The 17104-nt window shown below is 45.7% G+C and overlaps 1 protein-coding gene across 2 annotated transcripts in view; it reads left to right on the top strand.

Moving 5' to 3' along the window:
- Nucleotide 1: 1 nt before the first annotated feature.
- The window catches only part of ACTN4 (actinin alpha 4), a 154240-nt gene continuing 137137 nt past the window's right edge, over nt 2–17104 (top strand). For both annotated transcript variants that reach the window (XM_033955150.1, XM_033955149.1), the window contains exon 1: nt 2–279. In XM_033955150.1, coding sequence (XP_033811041.1) covers nt 145–279 — 135 coding nt within the window. In that variant the 5' untranslated portion in view covers nt 2–144. The remainder of the gene's footprint in view (nt 280–17104) is intronic.

The following is a 17104-nucleotide window of genomic DNA, read 5'->3' as shown; positions in this document are numbered from 1 at the left end:
TGGCGCCGCCCTTCCGCTCTAGGTTTCCTCCGGGAAGGCGGAGGGCGCAGGCGCGCAGCGAATGAGCGAGCGAGCCAGGGCGCGAGCGCACTGACGGTCGCTGGAGCGAGGAGGTGAGCGCGAGCCGAGCTGCACCGCACCGCCATGGACTACCACGCAGCGAACCAGCCCTACCAGCCCAGCGGCGGCGACGACGGCCTGAACGTCTACATGGCGCAGGAGGACGACTGGGACCGGGACTTGCTGCTCGACCCGGCCTGGGAGAAGCAGCAGAGGAAGGTGAGAGTCGAGGCCCGGGAGGGGGGGAGAAGAAAGCGGCGGCGGCGGCGGGAAACGGCGAGCCGGAGCGGGAAGAGGGGCCCTTCCCCCACCCCCCTCTTGCTTACTTCTCGCCCTGGTCCCCGGGGTGGCTTTCGGCAGCCCTTCCCCCGCTTCGTCCCGGCTCCGTGGAGTCCGTTTTTCCGGTTGGAAAGGAAGGCTGGCGCTTTGGGAAACTGCTCCAAGGAGTTGGTCTCTCTGGGGCTTGGCTGGGAACAGTTGGCTGTCAGTAAAGCAGCCCCTAGGGATCGCACCCACCCAGGAACCTGCTCTCCTATAGGCGGTCGCCTAGGGCAGCAGGTTCGGGGGGTGGTTGCAGTTAGAGCAAAAAAAGAACCCTGGTCTTGGGTGCATTCAAGGAGTTTGCCCAAAATATTGGGGTTGCTCAAGCTGATATGTTTATAAGCTGCAGTTTTAGGGGATGTTTGGGTGATCGTGATTGTTGACTTTCCAAATCTTCAGAGGGTTAAAGGCTAGTGGCTGAAAGTTCATTGGTAGGTGTAAAGGTTCGCCTAAGGCAGGGGTGGCAAAGTCCCTCCTCCAGGGCCGCAATCCAGTCGGGTTTTCAGGATTTCCCCCATGAATATGCCTGAGATCGATTTGCATGCACTGCTTTCACGGTATGCTAATAGATCTCATGCAGATTCATTGGGGAAATCCTGAAAACCCGACTGGATGGCGGCCCTCGAGGAGGGACTTTGACCCCCCCTGACCTAGGGCATCCACCACCCCTTGCACTGGCTCTGCCCATAGTGTAGGGAGGACTCGGTTCTGCTTTGTATAGGTTGAGGGTTGTTCTTGCAGTAGTATCTGCCTTGCTTGCTTTCTGCACGTTTTGGGGTCACCATTTCATTTTGAAGGGAGATGGTGAATAACCGTGCTCAGCTTGTAAAGTGCTCGTTGCTTACATGCCTCTGCCAAGCCACTGACGGTACTGTGCAACCATTTTCTGAGCATGAGTTCTTGCAGATTTTTTTCTCCCCCCCCCACCCCACCCCTCCATTGCATAAACGTTACAGTTGCAATTTAGATCTGTGCCAGATGTCTATTTTCAAAAGTGGGCTAGCATTTAGGTTCTTCTCTGAATTTCCAGCTTTTGTGGAGCTTCATGTGTGCACTGCATAACCGGTAACTGCTTGTATCCGTTAATAAAGAATGCTGTTTAGCATTTTATAAACATGTTCCTGATTTTTCTACAGTCCAATGTGTGATTATTGGTCTGCTTTTCAGGTGGGGTGGGGCGGGGCATGTTAGGAGGAAGTAAATCTTGGTACAGAGACAGACAGATGGTGAGCAATAAAGTTATTCTGGGTGAGGTGGTTCTATGCATGACTTTAAAATGCCATTGATCTGCAATAATCCTGAATTCTCACATAATGCCAAAAAACAGAGCACTTCAAATACAGACTGCAAGTTTGGGTAGTTCTGAGCCTAGGACCTGTTGATTTTGTGGAGGCTTTGAGTATTGTCGGCAACATTCCCTCCTATTCATTTTTTTTGTTAATGTAAGAACAGAAAGAAACACGTCTGTGTGTGGTAGATTTTCAAGCATTTTAGCATAGTCTCACTGAAAAGTGTGCATTTAGTAATGACCTACTTGAAAAAGTTTTTGGGCTATTGACGCATTAGTCTTGTGGAGGGAAAATTTTAGTCGCAGGAATAAGCAGTATAAAATTCCTGTCCCCCCTTAAAAACTGCTGATGAAATTAAGTGTTCACATTTGCACTCTTTGGTTACTACCTGGGAAATATTTTATCATATTTACTCTGCAGCAGCTTGCCTTTAAAAAAAACAAGCAAACAAAACTTTCTTTTGTTTACAAAGTATTTAGTTTTGAGTTTGTCTAGATCCTGACATCAATGTGCAGCTTTTCTAGTTCTGCTGTTACTTTTGCATGTGATCTTAAGTGACTGGAACACACTTTGATCGGGGCTGATAAGGCCACTTGTTGAGAGTAGATAGTTTAAGGCCTGCTTCTCGCACATACTGTACTTGAAAACTAAAATCTTAAATATGGAATAAATTTTTTTTACAATAGTTTGCATAGGCTTCCACAAACTGTATGAGTGTAAGTTGGTGGCAGGTCACCTGTTGCTAAATAAATACTTACTAACATAGGCTGGCTTTTATCAAGCTGCACTAGATGTATTTAGCACTGGCTGGCACAGTGAATGCTCCAAAGCTCATAGAATTCCTATGAGTGTTGGAGTACTTACCTTGCCAGCCCGTGCTATAAACCTTTAGCACAGCTTGATAAAAGGGGAGGGGAGGGAGAGGGAGTACCGTATTTTCACTCATATACCGCGCACCCGTGTAAAACGCGCACACGGGTATAGCGCGCGGGAAACTGTAATTTAGGTAAATAAATTTTTATATACCGCGCACACCCGTATACCGCGCATGCCGCCCCGACTCTCCCGTCGCCGCCCGACTCTCCTTTTGCCCGCCCCGACTCTCTTCTGGCCACCCCGACTCTCCTTTCGCCCGCCCCGACTCTCCTCTCCCCCTTGAAGTCCTGTCCCCACCCTGAAAGCCTGATGCCCCCCCCGACGTCCGATTCCCCCCCCCCCCCCGCAGGACTGCTCACTCCCCCACCCCGAAGGACCGCTCACACGCACTCGCACCCCCACCCGAAGGACCGCTCGCACGCACTCGCACCCGCATCCCCACCCCGAAGGACCGCTCGCACCCCCACAGCCTTCCGACCCCCCCCCATCATGTAGAAGCTCCTGACGTCAGAGAAAGGGCGGGACCGCCAGAAGAGGAAGCAGCGCAGACGCAGGGCTCACAGAAGGGCCAGGACCGCCTAGAGGAAGCAGCAGGACAACGGTAGGAGCTTCTACATGATGGGGGGGGTCGGGAGGCTATGGGGGTGCGAGCGGTCCTTCGGGGTGGGGGTGCGGGTGCGGGTGGGAGTGTGTACGAGCGGTCCTTCGGGGTGGGAGTGCGAGTGTGTGCGAGCGGTTCTTCGGGGGGGGGTGAATCGGCCGTCGGGGGGGGGAACTATGTAAAAAAAAAGTTGTAAAACGCGCTCACGCGTATAACGTGCAAGGTTATGCACGGTTTGTAAAAATCGTGTATAACGCGCGCGTTATATGTGTGAAAATACGGTAGTGTGTTGTAGTATGTTAGATTTAATTTGAGCAGGCTTTCTTAATTTTTGCAGCTCTGCTTACTACTGAGGTTAGGATTTATGTGACCTCAGAAGCTTCTGGCTGCATTCTTTTTCTGGGCCAGGAAATGGTCTTGCGGCTTCCAAAAAGATATATGTGCTTGAAATTTCTTTTGTATTCGTTACTTTAAAAGGCACAATCTATTTGGCAGTCTCGCGATGGCGTATGTGGAAATGACGTAGATGCACAGAGACCCATTCTTCTTTGGGGTAAGAAGAATGAATATTTGCAGTACAGTTACAGCCATTCACTTAAGCAAACCACATTTCTACAGCTTGTCTGAGTATTTGAGACTTGGCAGCAAATCAGCAATCCTTCCTGCTTTTTTTTTTTTTTCCCCTTTTAGCAGCAACTCTTCCCCTTGAAACCTTTGGCCCTGGAATGTAAGGCCCTGTCCACATTACAAAATCTTTCAAAAAAAAAAAAAAACAATCCTAAAACATGCCATCAGGGTGTGCCCTGAGTGTGCCAGCAGTTAACTTTAACTCTTTCATTAATTAAAAGTTTTTAACTCGGACTTCTGCTAAGACTTACTGCCTGAACCACTTCTTGACAACTTCATATTTTAGATACAGGCCAGCTTAAGCTTAAATAACAGCTTCTGTAGCCTTTTAAAGGTGTGACAGGGCTATGCAGTAAGGATGGAGCTATGATTTTGGGTGTGGTTTACTATTGTTTTGCAGCACAGATGTGACTAAGCATATATTTGCTGCCACAGACCCAAAGGAGGTAGACCCAGAAGTAATGTCGGCAAATATGTTTTGAAGAAAAAAAAAAAACAGGGGAAAACAAAACCACAAACACAAATGTACCAGAACCAGAATGGAATTGCCCAGATCAGAATGATGTGCACTAATAAAGTGTCTTCCAATTCATCTGATAAAATGAAGATCTTTATTCCTCCAATGACACAATAATACATTCAACGACTCAATGACTCGACATGTACATGTTTCGCCAACAGGCCTGCCTCAGGAGTCTTAAAAGTCACGAATGATGATATTCACAGTATGCTGCCATTCAGATTTGACCAAGGACCAGCCAAAAAAGAAGTGTCGCATGCGGGGGAAAAAAAAGGGCAGTTTTCAAACACTATGCCAGTGAGATAGCGATAAAGCAGCCTGAAAAGCTGGAGACCGCCATACATACAGCTCCCACCACACGATTTATACACGGTCTCCAGCTTTTCAAGCTGCTTCATCGCTATCTCACTGGCATAGTGTTTGAAAACTGCCCTTTTTTTTCCCCGCATGTGACACTTCTTTTTTGGCTGGTCCTTGGTCAAATCTGTTTGAATGGCAGCATACTGTGAATATCATCATTCGTGACTTTTAAGACTCCCGAGGCAGGCCTGTTGGCGAAACATGTACATGTCGAGTCATTGAGTCGTTGAATGTATTATTGTGTCATTGGAGGAATAAAGATCTTCATTTTATCAGATGAATTGGAGGACACTTTTTTTTTAGTGCACATCATTCTGATCTGGACAATTCCATTCTGGTCCTGGAGCAAATATGTTTTCACAGAAAGTATAGTGGATGCGCGAGACCATCTTCCTATGGAGACAAAATAGTAGCAAGATTCAAGCTAGCATGAAGTGGGACAGATGATCTTTAGCCGGAATTGACGGAAAGTCAATCAGGGCCTTTGGCGGCATAATGGACAGTAAAATGAATGGGCTGGAATTGAGGTTTTAGTCCTATTTGTGGACATGTTGGTGGTAATTCTGTACAATGCCGCAATTAGGTACTTGACTTTTTTGGGTGCTTGAATGGAAATTAACAGATGTGCCAAAATGGGGGTGAAATAGCTGCCGAGTATTCTGGTGCATGACTATAAAGGCGGCATTCACGTGGGAGGGAAAAGAGTGGGTCAGTGGCGTTCTATTTAAGAGCACGCTTTAGTGACTAACGCCTTGCGCCTTGTAGCTGTATTTAGGTGTGCCCATGCCAATCCGCTGTAGATCGAGCATAACAGGTGGGTAACCACAGTTCACCAGCATAAGTCGGCAATTAGGTGCCTATTAGAGAGCTGCACAGGAATGAGGATTGCGGGAATCCCGCAGGGATGAAAGAGGTCGCCTTGGGATTCCTGTGGGAGTGTAGTCAAAGTTTCTGGTGACTCCAGAATGAGGCTTGGCATGCACAGAGGGGCAATTGAAACGTACGGAGAGAGGCAGTTGGAGGTCCTGAACGAGAGGCTTGGAACATTCATTGGTTGAATAGTGAACACCGCCTGGTTCGCTGTTCTACGAAATCAGCTTGAATGAGCGCGACGAGTGTCGATTCCTGATCAGTCGTAGCACTGCGTCCCGAAGCAGCGCGTGGTCTCGTGAAGCATGGCCCGCGTCGACATGCAGGTCCTGCCCTTCTTTTAAGCTAAGCAACGCTGAATTTATACAGTAAAAATACATTTTTTAAAAAGTTTAAGCAGCATTCGTAAAATTGTGACCGAGGATGATGAAAGCGAGCCGTGGGGATTTTACCGTCGTGTGATAATGAGTCGTTTCCGAGGTCTGTAAAAGAAGTTAAATGTATTTAAAGAAAAATATATATTATTTTGAATTGCTAAATAGTACAGCGCTGGAATATTTTTGAATCGTAGAATTCTAGCATAGCACCTAGATTTTGGGGTGCCTACTTCTAGGGGTCATTTTATTAAGGTGCGCTAACCAATTTAGCGTACGCTAAATGCTAAGGCATCCATTATATTCTATGGGCCCCTTAGCGTTTAGCGCACGCTAAGCTTTAGCATGCGCTAAACCTGTTAGCGCACCTTAATGAAAGGACCCCTTAATGACCTTTATAGAATTGCCCCCTTTATGATGACAGAGGTTATTGTGTTACCCTGCTAGATATGTGATTCTACATCTTTAAAAAAAAAAAAAAATTGTTGGTTTATTTAGTGAGTGATTTTTAAGAGGAAGACGAGTGGTTGTGGCTCTTGATGTGAATAAGCGTACCACTTTAACTTCCATATTCATTCATAAATCTGATTGGCAGGAGTAGGTAGTGCCAGTCTGAAGTAGGCTGTGTGCAGTCGTCACAGACGTCAGGACTGGGAAAAAGTGGAAACCAGACTCGGATATAAGAACTAGAAAGTTGCACGGGGATAGAAATCCCACCCGTCCCCGCCAGGATCCTCTCTGTCCTACCCATCCCCGCCAGGATCCTCTCCGTCCCCACCTGTCCCCGCCAGGATCCTCTCCGTCCCCACCCGTCCCCGCCAGGATCCTCTCCGTCCCCGCCAGGATCCTCTCCGTCCCCGCCAGGATCCTCTCCGTCCCCTCCAGGATCCTCTCCGTCCCCTCCAGGATCCTCTCCGTCCCCACCTGTCTCCGCCAGGATCCTCTCCATCCCCGCCAGGATCCTTTCCATCCCCACCCGTCCCCGCCAGGATCCTTTCCTTCCTCACTCGTCCCCGCCAGGATCCTCTCCGTCCCCACCCGTCCCCGCCAGGATCCTCTCCGTCCCCGCCAGGATCCTTTCCTTCCTCACCCGTCCCCGCCAGGATCCTTTCCTTCCTCACCCGTCCCCGCCAGGATCCTCTCCATCCCCACCCGTCCCCGCCAAGATCCTCTCCGTCCCCACCCGTCCCCGCAAAGAATTACCTCCATCCCCGCCCATTCCCATAAAAAGCAGCAATTACTTCTGAAAGGATCATCAGTTCCACAGTTTCTTTTGTGTTTGCGCTGCTGTTTTCCTTGTGGAATCTCTTTGGTGAAACCTTTTCTGTTTAGGTAATTAACTTATAAACCCCCCTCTTTTACTAAGGCTGACGTGTCCATTATATTATATGGACGAACCCTGCTTCCAAAGCCTTCCATCCCCGTGGGAGTCCTGTTGGCTAGAGGGGGGGTCTCTGTGGGAGTCCGGTGGGCCAGAGTGGGGTCCCCGTGGGAGTCCCGTGGGCTAGGGGGGATTCCCGCTGGACCCATGGGATTCCCGTGATCCCCGTTCCCGTGCAGACCTCTAATAAGAACTGCTGCTGGAATTGGTGGCGCTAAGGCTTGGGTGAGACCAAGCCGAAAGAAAGCATTGCTAGAAATGTCAGGGAAGTGGTGTGGAGACAGGGTTATGGAGAGAGGTATTTGGGGGAAAATTTTATTGCAACAGAAATAATTTGTATATATTAAATATATAAAGATAGGTTCTTTATTGGCATCCTGTGAAAATTAACATCAGATAATAGATATTTAGTAAGATTCATTTTTTTTTTTTAAAAAAAAAAAAAAGAAGATTAGAGAGAATATAATACGTACGAATGAGTCAGTGTTTTGATTGAGTTTTGTTTAGGCCTGTCCTGTGTTTGATGGCGTTCTTTTTCCTTGTATTTTATTGTGTTTTAATTATGTGTAAACCACTTGGATTTGTTGTAAGAACAAGCGGTATATCAAGTTTTAATAAAACATATGAGAAGGAGGCTGTGAAAAGGGCAAAGAAGGATGTGCATGAGATGGAAGAATAAAGATTCTAGAACAAATAGTGTAATGAATAAAGAATAGATTCTAGAATAGTGTAATGCAGTGTATCGCCAACTGTGTGCCTCCTGAGATTTCAGGTGTGCCGCAAGATGCTGGGGATGGAGAGGCGCTGGCTGGCTGCCTACAGGACGTGCCTCTTGCGGCGAGAGGCACATCCTGTAGGCAACAAGCTGGTGCCCGGCCCCCCCCCCACTGGTGGCTCAGGGCCCTTCTGGAAGGCCTTGCGTATGTGCGGACGTCATCGCGTCAATGTCCGCACACTTCTGGATGCCGCGAGCTGCGACCACTACGTTGAATGTGCCACTGATGTAATGAATAAAAAAAAAAAATAAAGATTCTAGAACAAAGAGTTTTTAATGAATTTTCCCTTCTAAAACACTACGAACACCTTCTCTCGTATCAAGCAGCATTGTGGGGCAAAGACCTAAAATAATTGCTCTCGCCCTCCACTTACGAGGAATTCAGGAAGCGCCTAAAAACATACCTATTCCTGAAGTACCTGGACAACTGACCCGCACTCCACTCTCAACAACTGTTTTCTTGACCTATTTCTCTCTCTCTTCAGGTCACTCTTGTAATCTTTTGTAAACCGCATAGAACTTCAGGGTATTGCGGTATATAAACTGTTATTATTATTATTATTATTCTAGAAATTATTATTCTAGAAACTCTTATTGACACTTTTTTCAAGAGCATTTTTACAGAACTTTGGTGCGTCATAAAGAGAAAGTAAAAAAAAAACCCAAACCAACAACAACAACAAAAAAACCTGGATAAAAGCAATACACCTATCAATGAAACCAAACAGGGGTCAAGTAACCTATTTCAGAGTTCTCATTTGAGAATTTGTACTGGCTAATGGTGTGCGTGCCTTTCTGTGGGTATCTATTGATTTTGAACAACCAGTAGGGTGAACCACATTGCATGATTCATTCTTATGACCAAATCTTTTGCCATATTTTTGTATATATTTATTTTTAGCATTTATATACCACGTATAACCTAAGGGCTCCTTTTACTAAGCTGTGATAATGGTTTTAGTACGCGCTGAATTGCCGCGTACGCTATACCTTAACGCCAGCCTTGAGCCGGCGTTAGTTTTAGCCACGTAGCACGCCCTAAAACCCTGCGTGCGCTAAAAACGCTATCGCAGCTTAGTAAAAGGAGCCCGAAGTGCTCAGGTACTCGAGCATTTTTCGCTATTTGTCCCAGTAGGCTCACAACCTATCTTAATGTACCTGGGGCAATGGGGGATTAGATGACTTCCCCCCCCCCCCCGAGTTGCAAGAAGCAGTGTGGGATTTGAACCCACAGGCTGTAGCTTTAACCACAGCACCACACACATGCATCGCCCGTACTCTTGTGTACCATGCAGAAAAAGCTAATTTTGTAAGTAAAATCCTATATACCCTACACCCATGTATACCCCGCATTTATTGCAATAAAATATACAATTGTATATTTGCTCCTATTGAAAAATGCTGACTTTGTAAGTAAATTTATGTATACCGTGTAAGTAAATTGTATATAACTAGCAGGTAATTATGCTAAATAAACACTGTTTATGCTAGATTAGTACATTGAAGGCTCTTTAGTAATGCAGTCCCTCAGCTCGTCTGCACAATGTAGAGGTCAGCATTAGACGACAGTTTTAATGGCTGTAAACAACACCCATCCCCTTAGTTTTTCATTCATGCTCTTGTGGTAAAGAGTGGATAGCGTAGCTGGTTTTAAGAAAGGTTTGGACACTTTCCTGGAGGAAAAGTCCATAGTCTGTTATTGAGAAAGCCGTGGATCGGTAGCTTGGAATGTTGTTAACTACTTCAGATTCCAGAATCTTTTGCTACTCTCTTGGGATTCCGGAATCTTTTCTTACTCTTTGGAATTCCGGAATCTTGCTGTTCTTTAGGATTCTGAATGGAATGTTGCTACTCCTTGGGCTTTGGCCAGGTACTAGGGACTTGGATTGGCCACCGTGAGAACGGGCCGCTGGGCTTGATGGACCATTTGCTCTGACTCAGTAAGGCTCTTCTTATGTTCTTATGACTCTGCGGGTGTTTTCTCTTGTGTTAACGCCCTTGAATGGTCCAGATAGAATATCTTGAAGTGAGGTTGAGGGCAAATGAAGATGTATGCAATTTGTTGTCTATAAATGAGCCCATTGAACACATTAAAATGTTTTTCTTTGTGCTAGTTAGGTGTGGAAAGTCTGTGTGCAAGTCTAAATCTATCTGTGGTTTGTTGCTGGTATGCATCCAGTCTCTGGAGTTTCTGTGATGGAATCCCAGCTATGTGACTTCTTAATGAGGAAAAATCTGTCTGCCTTGCTTTATGTGCTTTCACAAACAAGGAAACATAATGCTGCCAGAAATGGAAGTTGATGGTTTTTAAGAACAGAATGGCTCATTATAAAACACATGCTACAGATTTCAATTCAGACTCGTATACTACCCTTATTTGTCTTAAATAACCCTCTACTCCATATCCTTTTTTATTTTTCCAGTGCAGCGAACGCTGGAAATAATTATACGAAGGGAGTTGTTGTTTTTTTTTTTTTTGGGGGGGGGGGGAAAGCTTTCCAGAAATCATTCTTAGTGAGATGAAACACTGCACATAGAGGATAAACAGTTGGGCCGGATTTTGTACACGGCTTCTAAATCAGCGGCCACCTACAAAAAAAAGGTGCCATCTGTGCGTCGGTCATGCTTAGGCGCCTTTTAAAAGAATCACAAAACTTAGGCGCTGGTAATGTAGGCCAGGGTGGGATTGGCCTACGTTGCAGCTGGCTCGAGATCTTTTGATAATCGCGCCTAAGGTCGTCTCCACCCCTAACCATCCCTACTTTGATCTTAGGCGCTGATAGGCACCTTGCTGTGGACGTGATTACAACGCCTACCCTAGCCTCTCGGCACCTACTTTTTTTTTTTAACGAGTTTTTAATTTGTTTTTAACAGCGTTCAATTACTGCACCAATTAAAGCCAATTAAAACAAGTTAGGCGGTGGTAAGATGCATAGCGCTGCCTAATTTACGGCACCGTTTACAGAATCGGGCCCTTTGAGTTTAACAATTGGCTATATTGCGCTGGAGGATTCGGAGAAGTAACCCTCCCCCCCCCTGGCCCCAGTGCATTTCTGCAAGAGAAGTTCAGCTTTTGCAGCAGAGAAATTTGCAAACTGAAACGCAGCAATCAGGGAAGTCTCTCTTTTCCAACTGCTTTTCTTCTGTTTACAACTGACCCCTTCCAAAAAAAAATAAATAAATAAATAAATAAATCTCGCCAGTCTGCCTGCCAGTTTGTGCCCCTCCAACACAAAGACAAAACAGATAGCATTAAAAAAAAATGAAGGTTTATAAGCGTAAACACAGAATTTGAAATAATCCCGTGAGCCTTGTTCTGCATGATTCCCCCATTTGTATTTTGCTACTCATTTTTGATGTTTGTTGGAAGCAGGATTGCCGAGCTAGTTACTATCAGGGCTGTGGAGTCGGTAGATAAATGTTCCGACTCCTTAGTTTTTTGTGCTTCAGACTCCGACTCCAGGTACCCGAAATTTCTTCCGACTCCGACTCCGACTCCACAGCACTGGTTAATTTTCAGATCGTTAAAATGGAATGTCAAGTTGAGAGAAATGAGCAATTTCGACACCACCTTCTTTTTGCTTTTAATCAAGGCTCTAAGGCCGCAGAAGCTGCTCGCAACATTTGTGCTGTGTATATAGTGGGTGCTATAGCTGAAACAATCGCTCGTGATTGGTATGCCAAGTTCAAAAATGGAGTCGGTAGATCAATGTTCCGACTCCGACTCCTCAGTTTTTTGTACTTCAGACTCCGACTCCAACTCCAGGTACCCGAAATTTCCTCCGACTCCACAGCCCTGGTTACTATGCACCAGCGCTAACTAGGTGCTTGAATCCTGCCCGCTTTAGAGATTTAAGGCTATCTTAGGGCTCCTTATACTATGGTGCGTTAGTGTTTTTAGCGCACGCGGGATTTTAGCGCGCGCTAAACCCACGCTACGCTTCTAGAACTGACGCCAGCTCGATGCTGGCGTTAAGCTCTAGCGCGCACGGCAGTTTAGCGCGGGCTATTCCGCGCGCTAAGGCCCTAACGCACCTTTGTAAAAGGAGCCCTTAATGTAACAGCTTCCAGTGGATTTAATTAACAATCTCGTAGTCTTATTTTTTTTCTCTCTTGTAAGTCATTTGGTGTTAATTTAATATGTCCTTGCACTGCAAAGGCCTTAATTTTTGATGCGATAACAGTTGTTTTTGATATACCGGTAAGCATTTCTTAGACTTCATGGGAATTGTTGCTTTAGAATTATTTAGAAACTTTTATGCTTTGTCAAAGCTAATTATCCATTTGCATGTGAACTTGGATGTGAACCATTTAAGCTCGGCATTCAGCTGCTTAAATCCCCTGCTTCTTTTATGATGGAAATAGCAAAGCATGCACAAAGCTGTATTCTAACATGTTCAACTGGTGTGATGGGCAGTTCACTGAATCTGCCTTTTTTTCCCCCTATGCTGTGTACTTTTGAGTGTTCATTTGAAGTCTGTGTGGTTGGTCGATTGTTAGAAAGTCCATCTTGTTTTGAAACATGTTGGCATCTGGCAACTCAAAACAGCAACATTAGAAGTGTACGTGTGTAGAGTAACAAGGTGAGCAAAGTACATAGAATTTGGTGCAATATAGTTACCAACTTTCATTCATTCATTTTTCTATATCGTTCTCTCAAGGAAGCTCAAAACAGTTTACATGAATTTATTCAGGTACTCAAGAATTTCCCTATCTGTCCCAGTGGGCTCACAACCTAGCTAATGTACATGGGGGGGGGGGGGATTAAATGACTTGCCCAGGGTCACAAGGAGCAGTGTGGGTTTGAGGCTGTAGCATCACTCTAGAAATCAAATTGTAGCAGAAGTGAAGTCAAGTATAGGGCAAAGAAGCCATTGTGACATCATTGATGAGGTTGGCTCTTAGGCATTGGTGGAATGAGGCATTATGATGTCACAATACCAGCTCTGGTTATCAGAGGCTGAAACTCTTCACACTATTCATTTATTCAATTTTCTATACTGTTCTCCCAGGGGAGCTCAGATCAGTTTACATGAATTTGTTCAGGTATTCAAGCATTTTTCCCTATCTGGCCCGGTGGGCTCACAATCTATCTAATGTACCCGGGGCAATGGGGGGATTAAGTGACTTGCCCAGTATCACAAGGCCATTTAAATTAAGTATAAGGTTTAATGTGGTCCAGCTCAAATCTATAGTTTATCAAAATAAGGGTGGTATGACTTGATTCAGTCATTAATGGAAGCATTCAGAGATAGTTACACAGTACTCATAAAGCTGACTTTCCCTTCACATCTTCCTGTGACCATTATACCTGCTCTTATTAATTTTTTCTTGTGTAAATGAGTGGACTACTAGTAAATTATTCATTAATGAAGACTCGAGTAAATTTTAGTTAATGTTTTGTTGCATTCAGATCCACAGAAGTTTTTAGGAAACATGCGTTACTACAGTATATTTTGCAGGTTTAATAGACACCTTTTGGAAGGTGGTATCAATGAAATATGTATGTGCGATCTGCATGCCCTGCCTCCTATTTTATGCAATATCTCATTTATATTCATTGTAAACCTGGCTAGCTGTGCAGTCCCTAGGACAGGCTTAGAAAGCACTGCTACACGTCCATTGATACCTAGATTTCAGAGAAGTTATCTGCAGATATGGCAATATATTTATTTTTTTTAATTTATATGTGGTTTTTGCTTTTGCTTTTTAGAATACTAGGTGGCAGGTTCCAAATTCTAATGCTTTCCTTCCGTGATTATCAATGCTAATTGTCCTGTATTCAGACAGTGCTTTGTATATTTTCCAGATTTAGGTTGGAAGGCGATTATGCTTTATATACTGTAACTTTGGAACTACAAGCAGTCCCCGTTTTATGAACATCTGACTTATGGCGGACTTGTACTTATGAATGGGGGTCCTGTTCTGCCTTCGGTGTCCCAACACGCCCCTCTCTTTCCCTCCCTCTGGCGGGTGTTTACCTTCTGGCCGACTCCCTCCTCCTTCCAGCTGCAGTCGTTTCTCTGCACAAAGCCACGAGTAGCGGCTCCTACGTGCATCCCACGGCTGAGCTGAAAGCCTTCCCTCTGATGTGGGAGGAGCTTCCTCCGATGTCGGAGGGAAGGCTTACGGCTCAGCCGCAGGATGCGCACAGGAGCTGCAGTCCGCGGCTTTCTGCAGAGAAACAACTATGGCTGGAAGGAGGAGGGAGCTAGCCAGAAGAAGGTAAACACCTGCTGGAGGGAGGCACATGTTTGGGGCACAGAATGGAGAGAGGGAGGGAGAGGGGTGCATTGGGACTTGAGTAGAAGGGAGCACAAACTTCAGACGAAGGGGGGAGGAGGCATGAACTTGGGACACAGAATGGAGGGAGGGGAACATGAGCCATAGATGGAAGAATGGAGGGAGTGAGGGAAAGAGATGCTGAGGTGGGGGAAAGAATTGGAAAGGAGAATTGGGTGTCCGAATGAGAGGGAAAGAGAGATGGTGCACATGGAGAGATGAAGAAAGAGGAGAATTGTTGGGCTTAGGGAGGGAGAAAGAATTATTGGACATGGTGGTGGGAGAGGAGTAAGGTAGAGATGCATGGGGAAGAGAGAGAGAGCTGAGAGGGAGTAATGTGGGATGGATGGAAAGGGATGCAAGAGGGGCCTTAAGGAGGTGGAGAAGGTGGAAAGAATATTAGGATCCGAGTTACTTACAAATTCAACTTAAGGGATTAAAGAAACGGAACCCGTTCTTAACTTGGGGACTCAACCTGTACTGATAACCATTTGGTGAAATGGTACTTAACCTGAGAGACAGAGGTCTTTTTTTTTTTTTTTTAATTGTTTTTATTAGAAAGAGTACAACAACAGGGCAACATGAAGAACAGAAAAAAACCAAAGGTGCAAATGCAAATAATCAGGAAAAATACACTCTCTACTGATAGCTATCGGATTAAGACAGGTAGCTCAGAGCAACAAAGCAACAAAAGAAACCGCCCCCCCCCCCCCCCAGCGAGCTAAAGCGAGGAGATAGCTAGAACAAGGAGGCAATAGAGGAGCGTCCCCGGTACCACAGAAAAGGTGGAAAGAAAGACAGCAAGCCCCACTATGGGGGGGGGGGGGGAGGGGAAGACAAAAAGGATGACATCCCCTGTCATCCAGCCGACCCTTTACATTTTCGGTTTTATAAAGAGTACAGACATCCCAACCGGAACAGCTCCCCAAGAGAGAAGAGTCCGGGCACTCCACACGACCCCATCCAGCCATACATTCGGACACCCCCAGAGGTCTTTTACCACTGGTGGTGATTAGGATTTCAGACTCAACTTGGATATAATGCATGCTACATTGTTTAAAAGTACCAGAAGTGCATTAGATTTTTCTATGTCTTCACAAGGCGTTAAGGTGTCTTTGCTGGTGTCAGGTCAAAAGCGCGCCGGGACAAAGGCGCGCCCAGACAATTGAGCGCCGCTCAAAATTACTGTTTTTAGGGCTCCGACCGGGGGGGGCGTGGGGGGGAACCCCCCCTTTACTTAATAGACATCGTGCCTGTTTTTAGGGAAAAAGTTAAGTTTACAGTAAAATGTGGAGGGTTACAACCCCCCAGACCCCCCATAACGCCGGCGCGATGTCTATTAAGTAAAGTGGGGGGGTTCCCCAACAAAACCCCCCATCGGAGCCCCTAAAAACTGTAATTTTCTTCGGCGCGCGCCTCCATCTTGCGCTCAGTTGTCGGCGCGCGCCTTTGTCTTTTGCGCCGTTGTCTATGAACCGTCTTTGCTAGTGAGCAGCTGGAAGTTTAACCTTAGGCTTTTACGACTTTAAATTACGTCTAGAAAGTGCGAAGTGACGTCTAGAAAGTGGAAGTGATATAAATTGGTTTGGGATGAAAACAGTGACAGAATTCAGAGAGGCATGGCGTAAATACAGATGATCCCTTATCTTGCAAGACTGCAAAGGGATGCGATTAAAGGGCAACACATGGTGTATAGGGGGTGAAACCTGCACTGAGTGGCAGGTGCAGTCTTAAAACGGGCGTAAAAGAGGCAACCTGCTTGTTCTGCCGGAGCGAAGGGTACGACCCGGCCACTTTGCTGGACAAATGGACCATTCCAGTCTTTATCTGCCATCTGTTGCCGTGAATAATGCTCTAGTCCAGTGTCTCGCAAGCTTTGGGAGCTGCGGCTCGAGGGCGCCCGGAAGTGTTGTGGATGACGTCGCCCGCGCCTGATATCATCACATCGACATCCGCGCATGGGTGGAGGGCCTCCAGACGGGGCCCTGAGACGTGGGGGTGGGGGGAGGGGGTGCTGAAAAAGAAAAGGTGCAGAGAGGAGGGGTAGACGCCAGCTGACCACCTGCAGGATGTTCCTGTCGCCACTAGAGGCACTTCCTGTAGGCAGTCAACCGGCGTTGGCGCCTCTCCTCACAGTTTGCGATTCACTGTTCTAATCAAATAATCAAGTCATAATAATAGTTTATTTTTATATACCGCCAAACCATCAGTCCTTGGCGGTTTACGCAATAGTAATTATAACAAGTAATTAAAATACAGATCCAAATAACAGTGTCTTATAAAAGAAAGTAACACAGTTCAATAAAAGATACTGACTAACAAAATGCGACCCTAACTTATTCAGAGTAAGATATGCACAATACAAATTATTTATACTAAAATAGATAATAAACTGTAAACATTATTCCATAAAAATAATTTTAAAAAATCTGCTTATCTCCACTATATACAGTGAAAGCATAGATGTTTGGATTCAGGATCCTGGTATATTGCTGAAGCCGTAAAGCCTCTGACCTCTTTTAAATAAGGCTGGCTTAACCTTTTTTCTAGTTTCCAGTTTGAGGTCTTCAGACAATTGTTGGTTAAAAATGGCAGATTATCAAATTATTTTATATATATTTTAGCCCAGGGATCTCAAAGTCCCTCCTCGAGGGCCGCAATCCAGTCGGGGTTTCAGGATTTCCCCCATGAATATGCATGAGATCTATGTGCATGCACAGCTTTCAATGCATATTCATGGGGGAAATCCTGAAAACCCGACTGGATTG

The sequence above is a fragment of the Geotrypetes seraphini genome, chromosome 8, assembly GCF_902459505.1.
Source record: "Geotrypetes seraphini chromosome 8, aGeoSer1.1, whole genome shotgun sequence".
In the NCBI taxonomy this organism is placed as follows: domain Eukaryota; kingdom Metazoa; phylum Chordata; class Amphibia; order Gymnophiona; family Dermophiidae; genus Geotrypetes; species Geotrypetes seraphini.
This window is presented reverse-complemented; position numbering and strand designations above follow the sequence as displayed.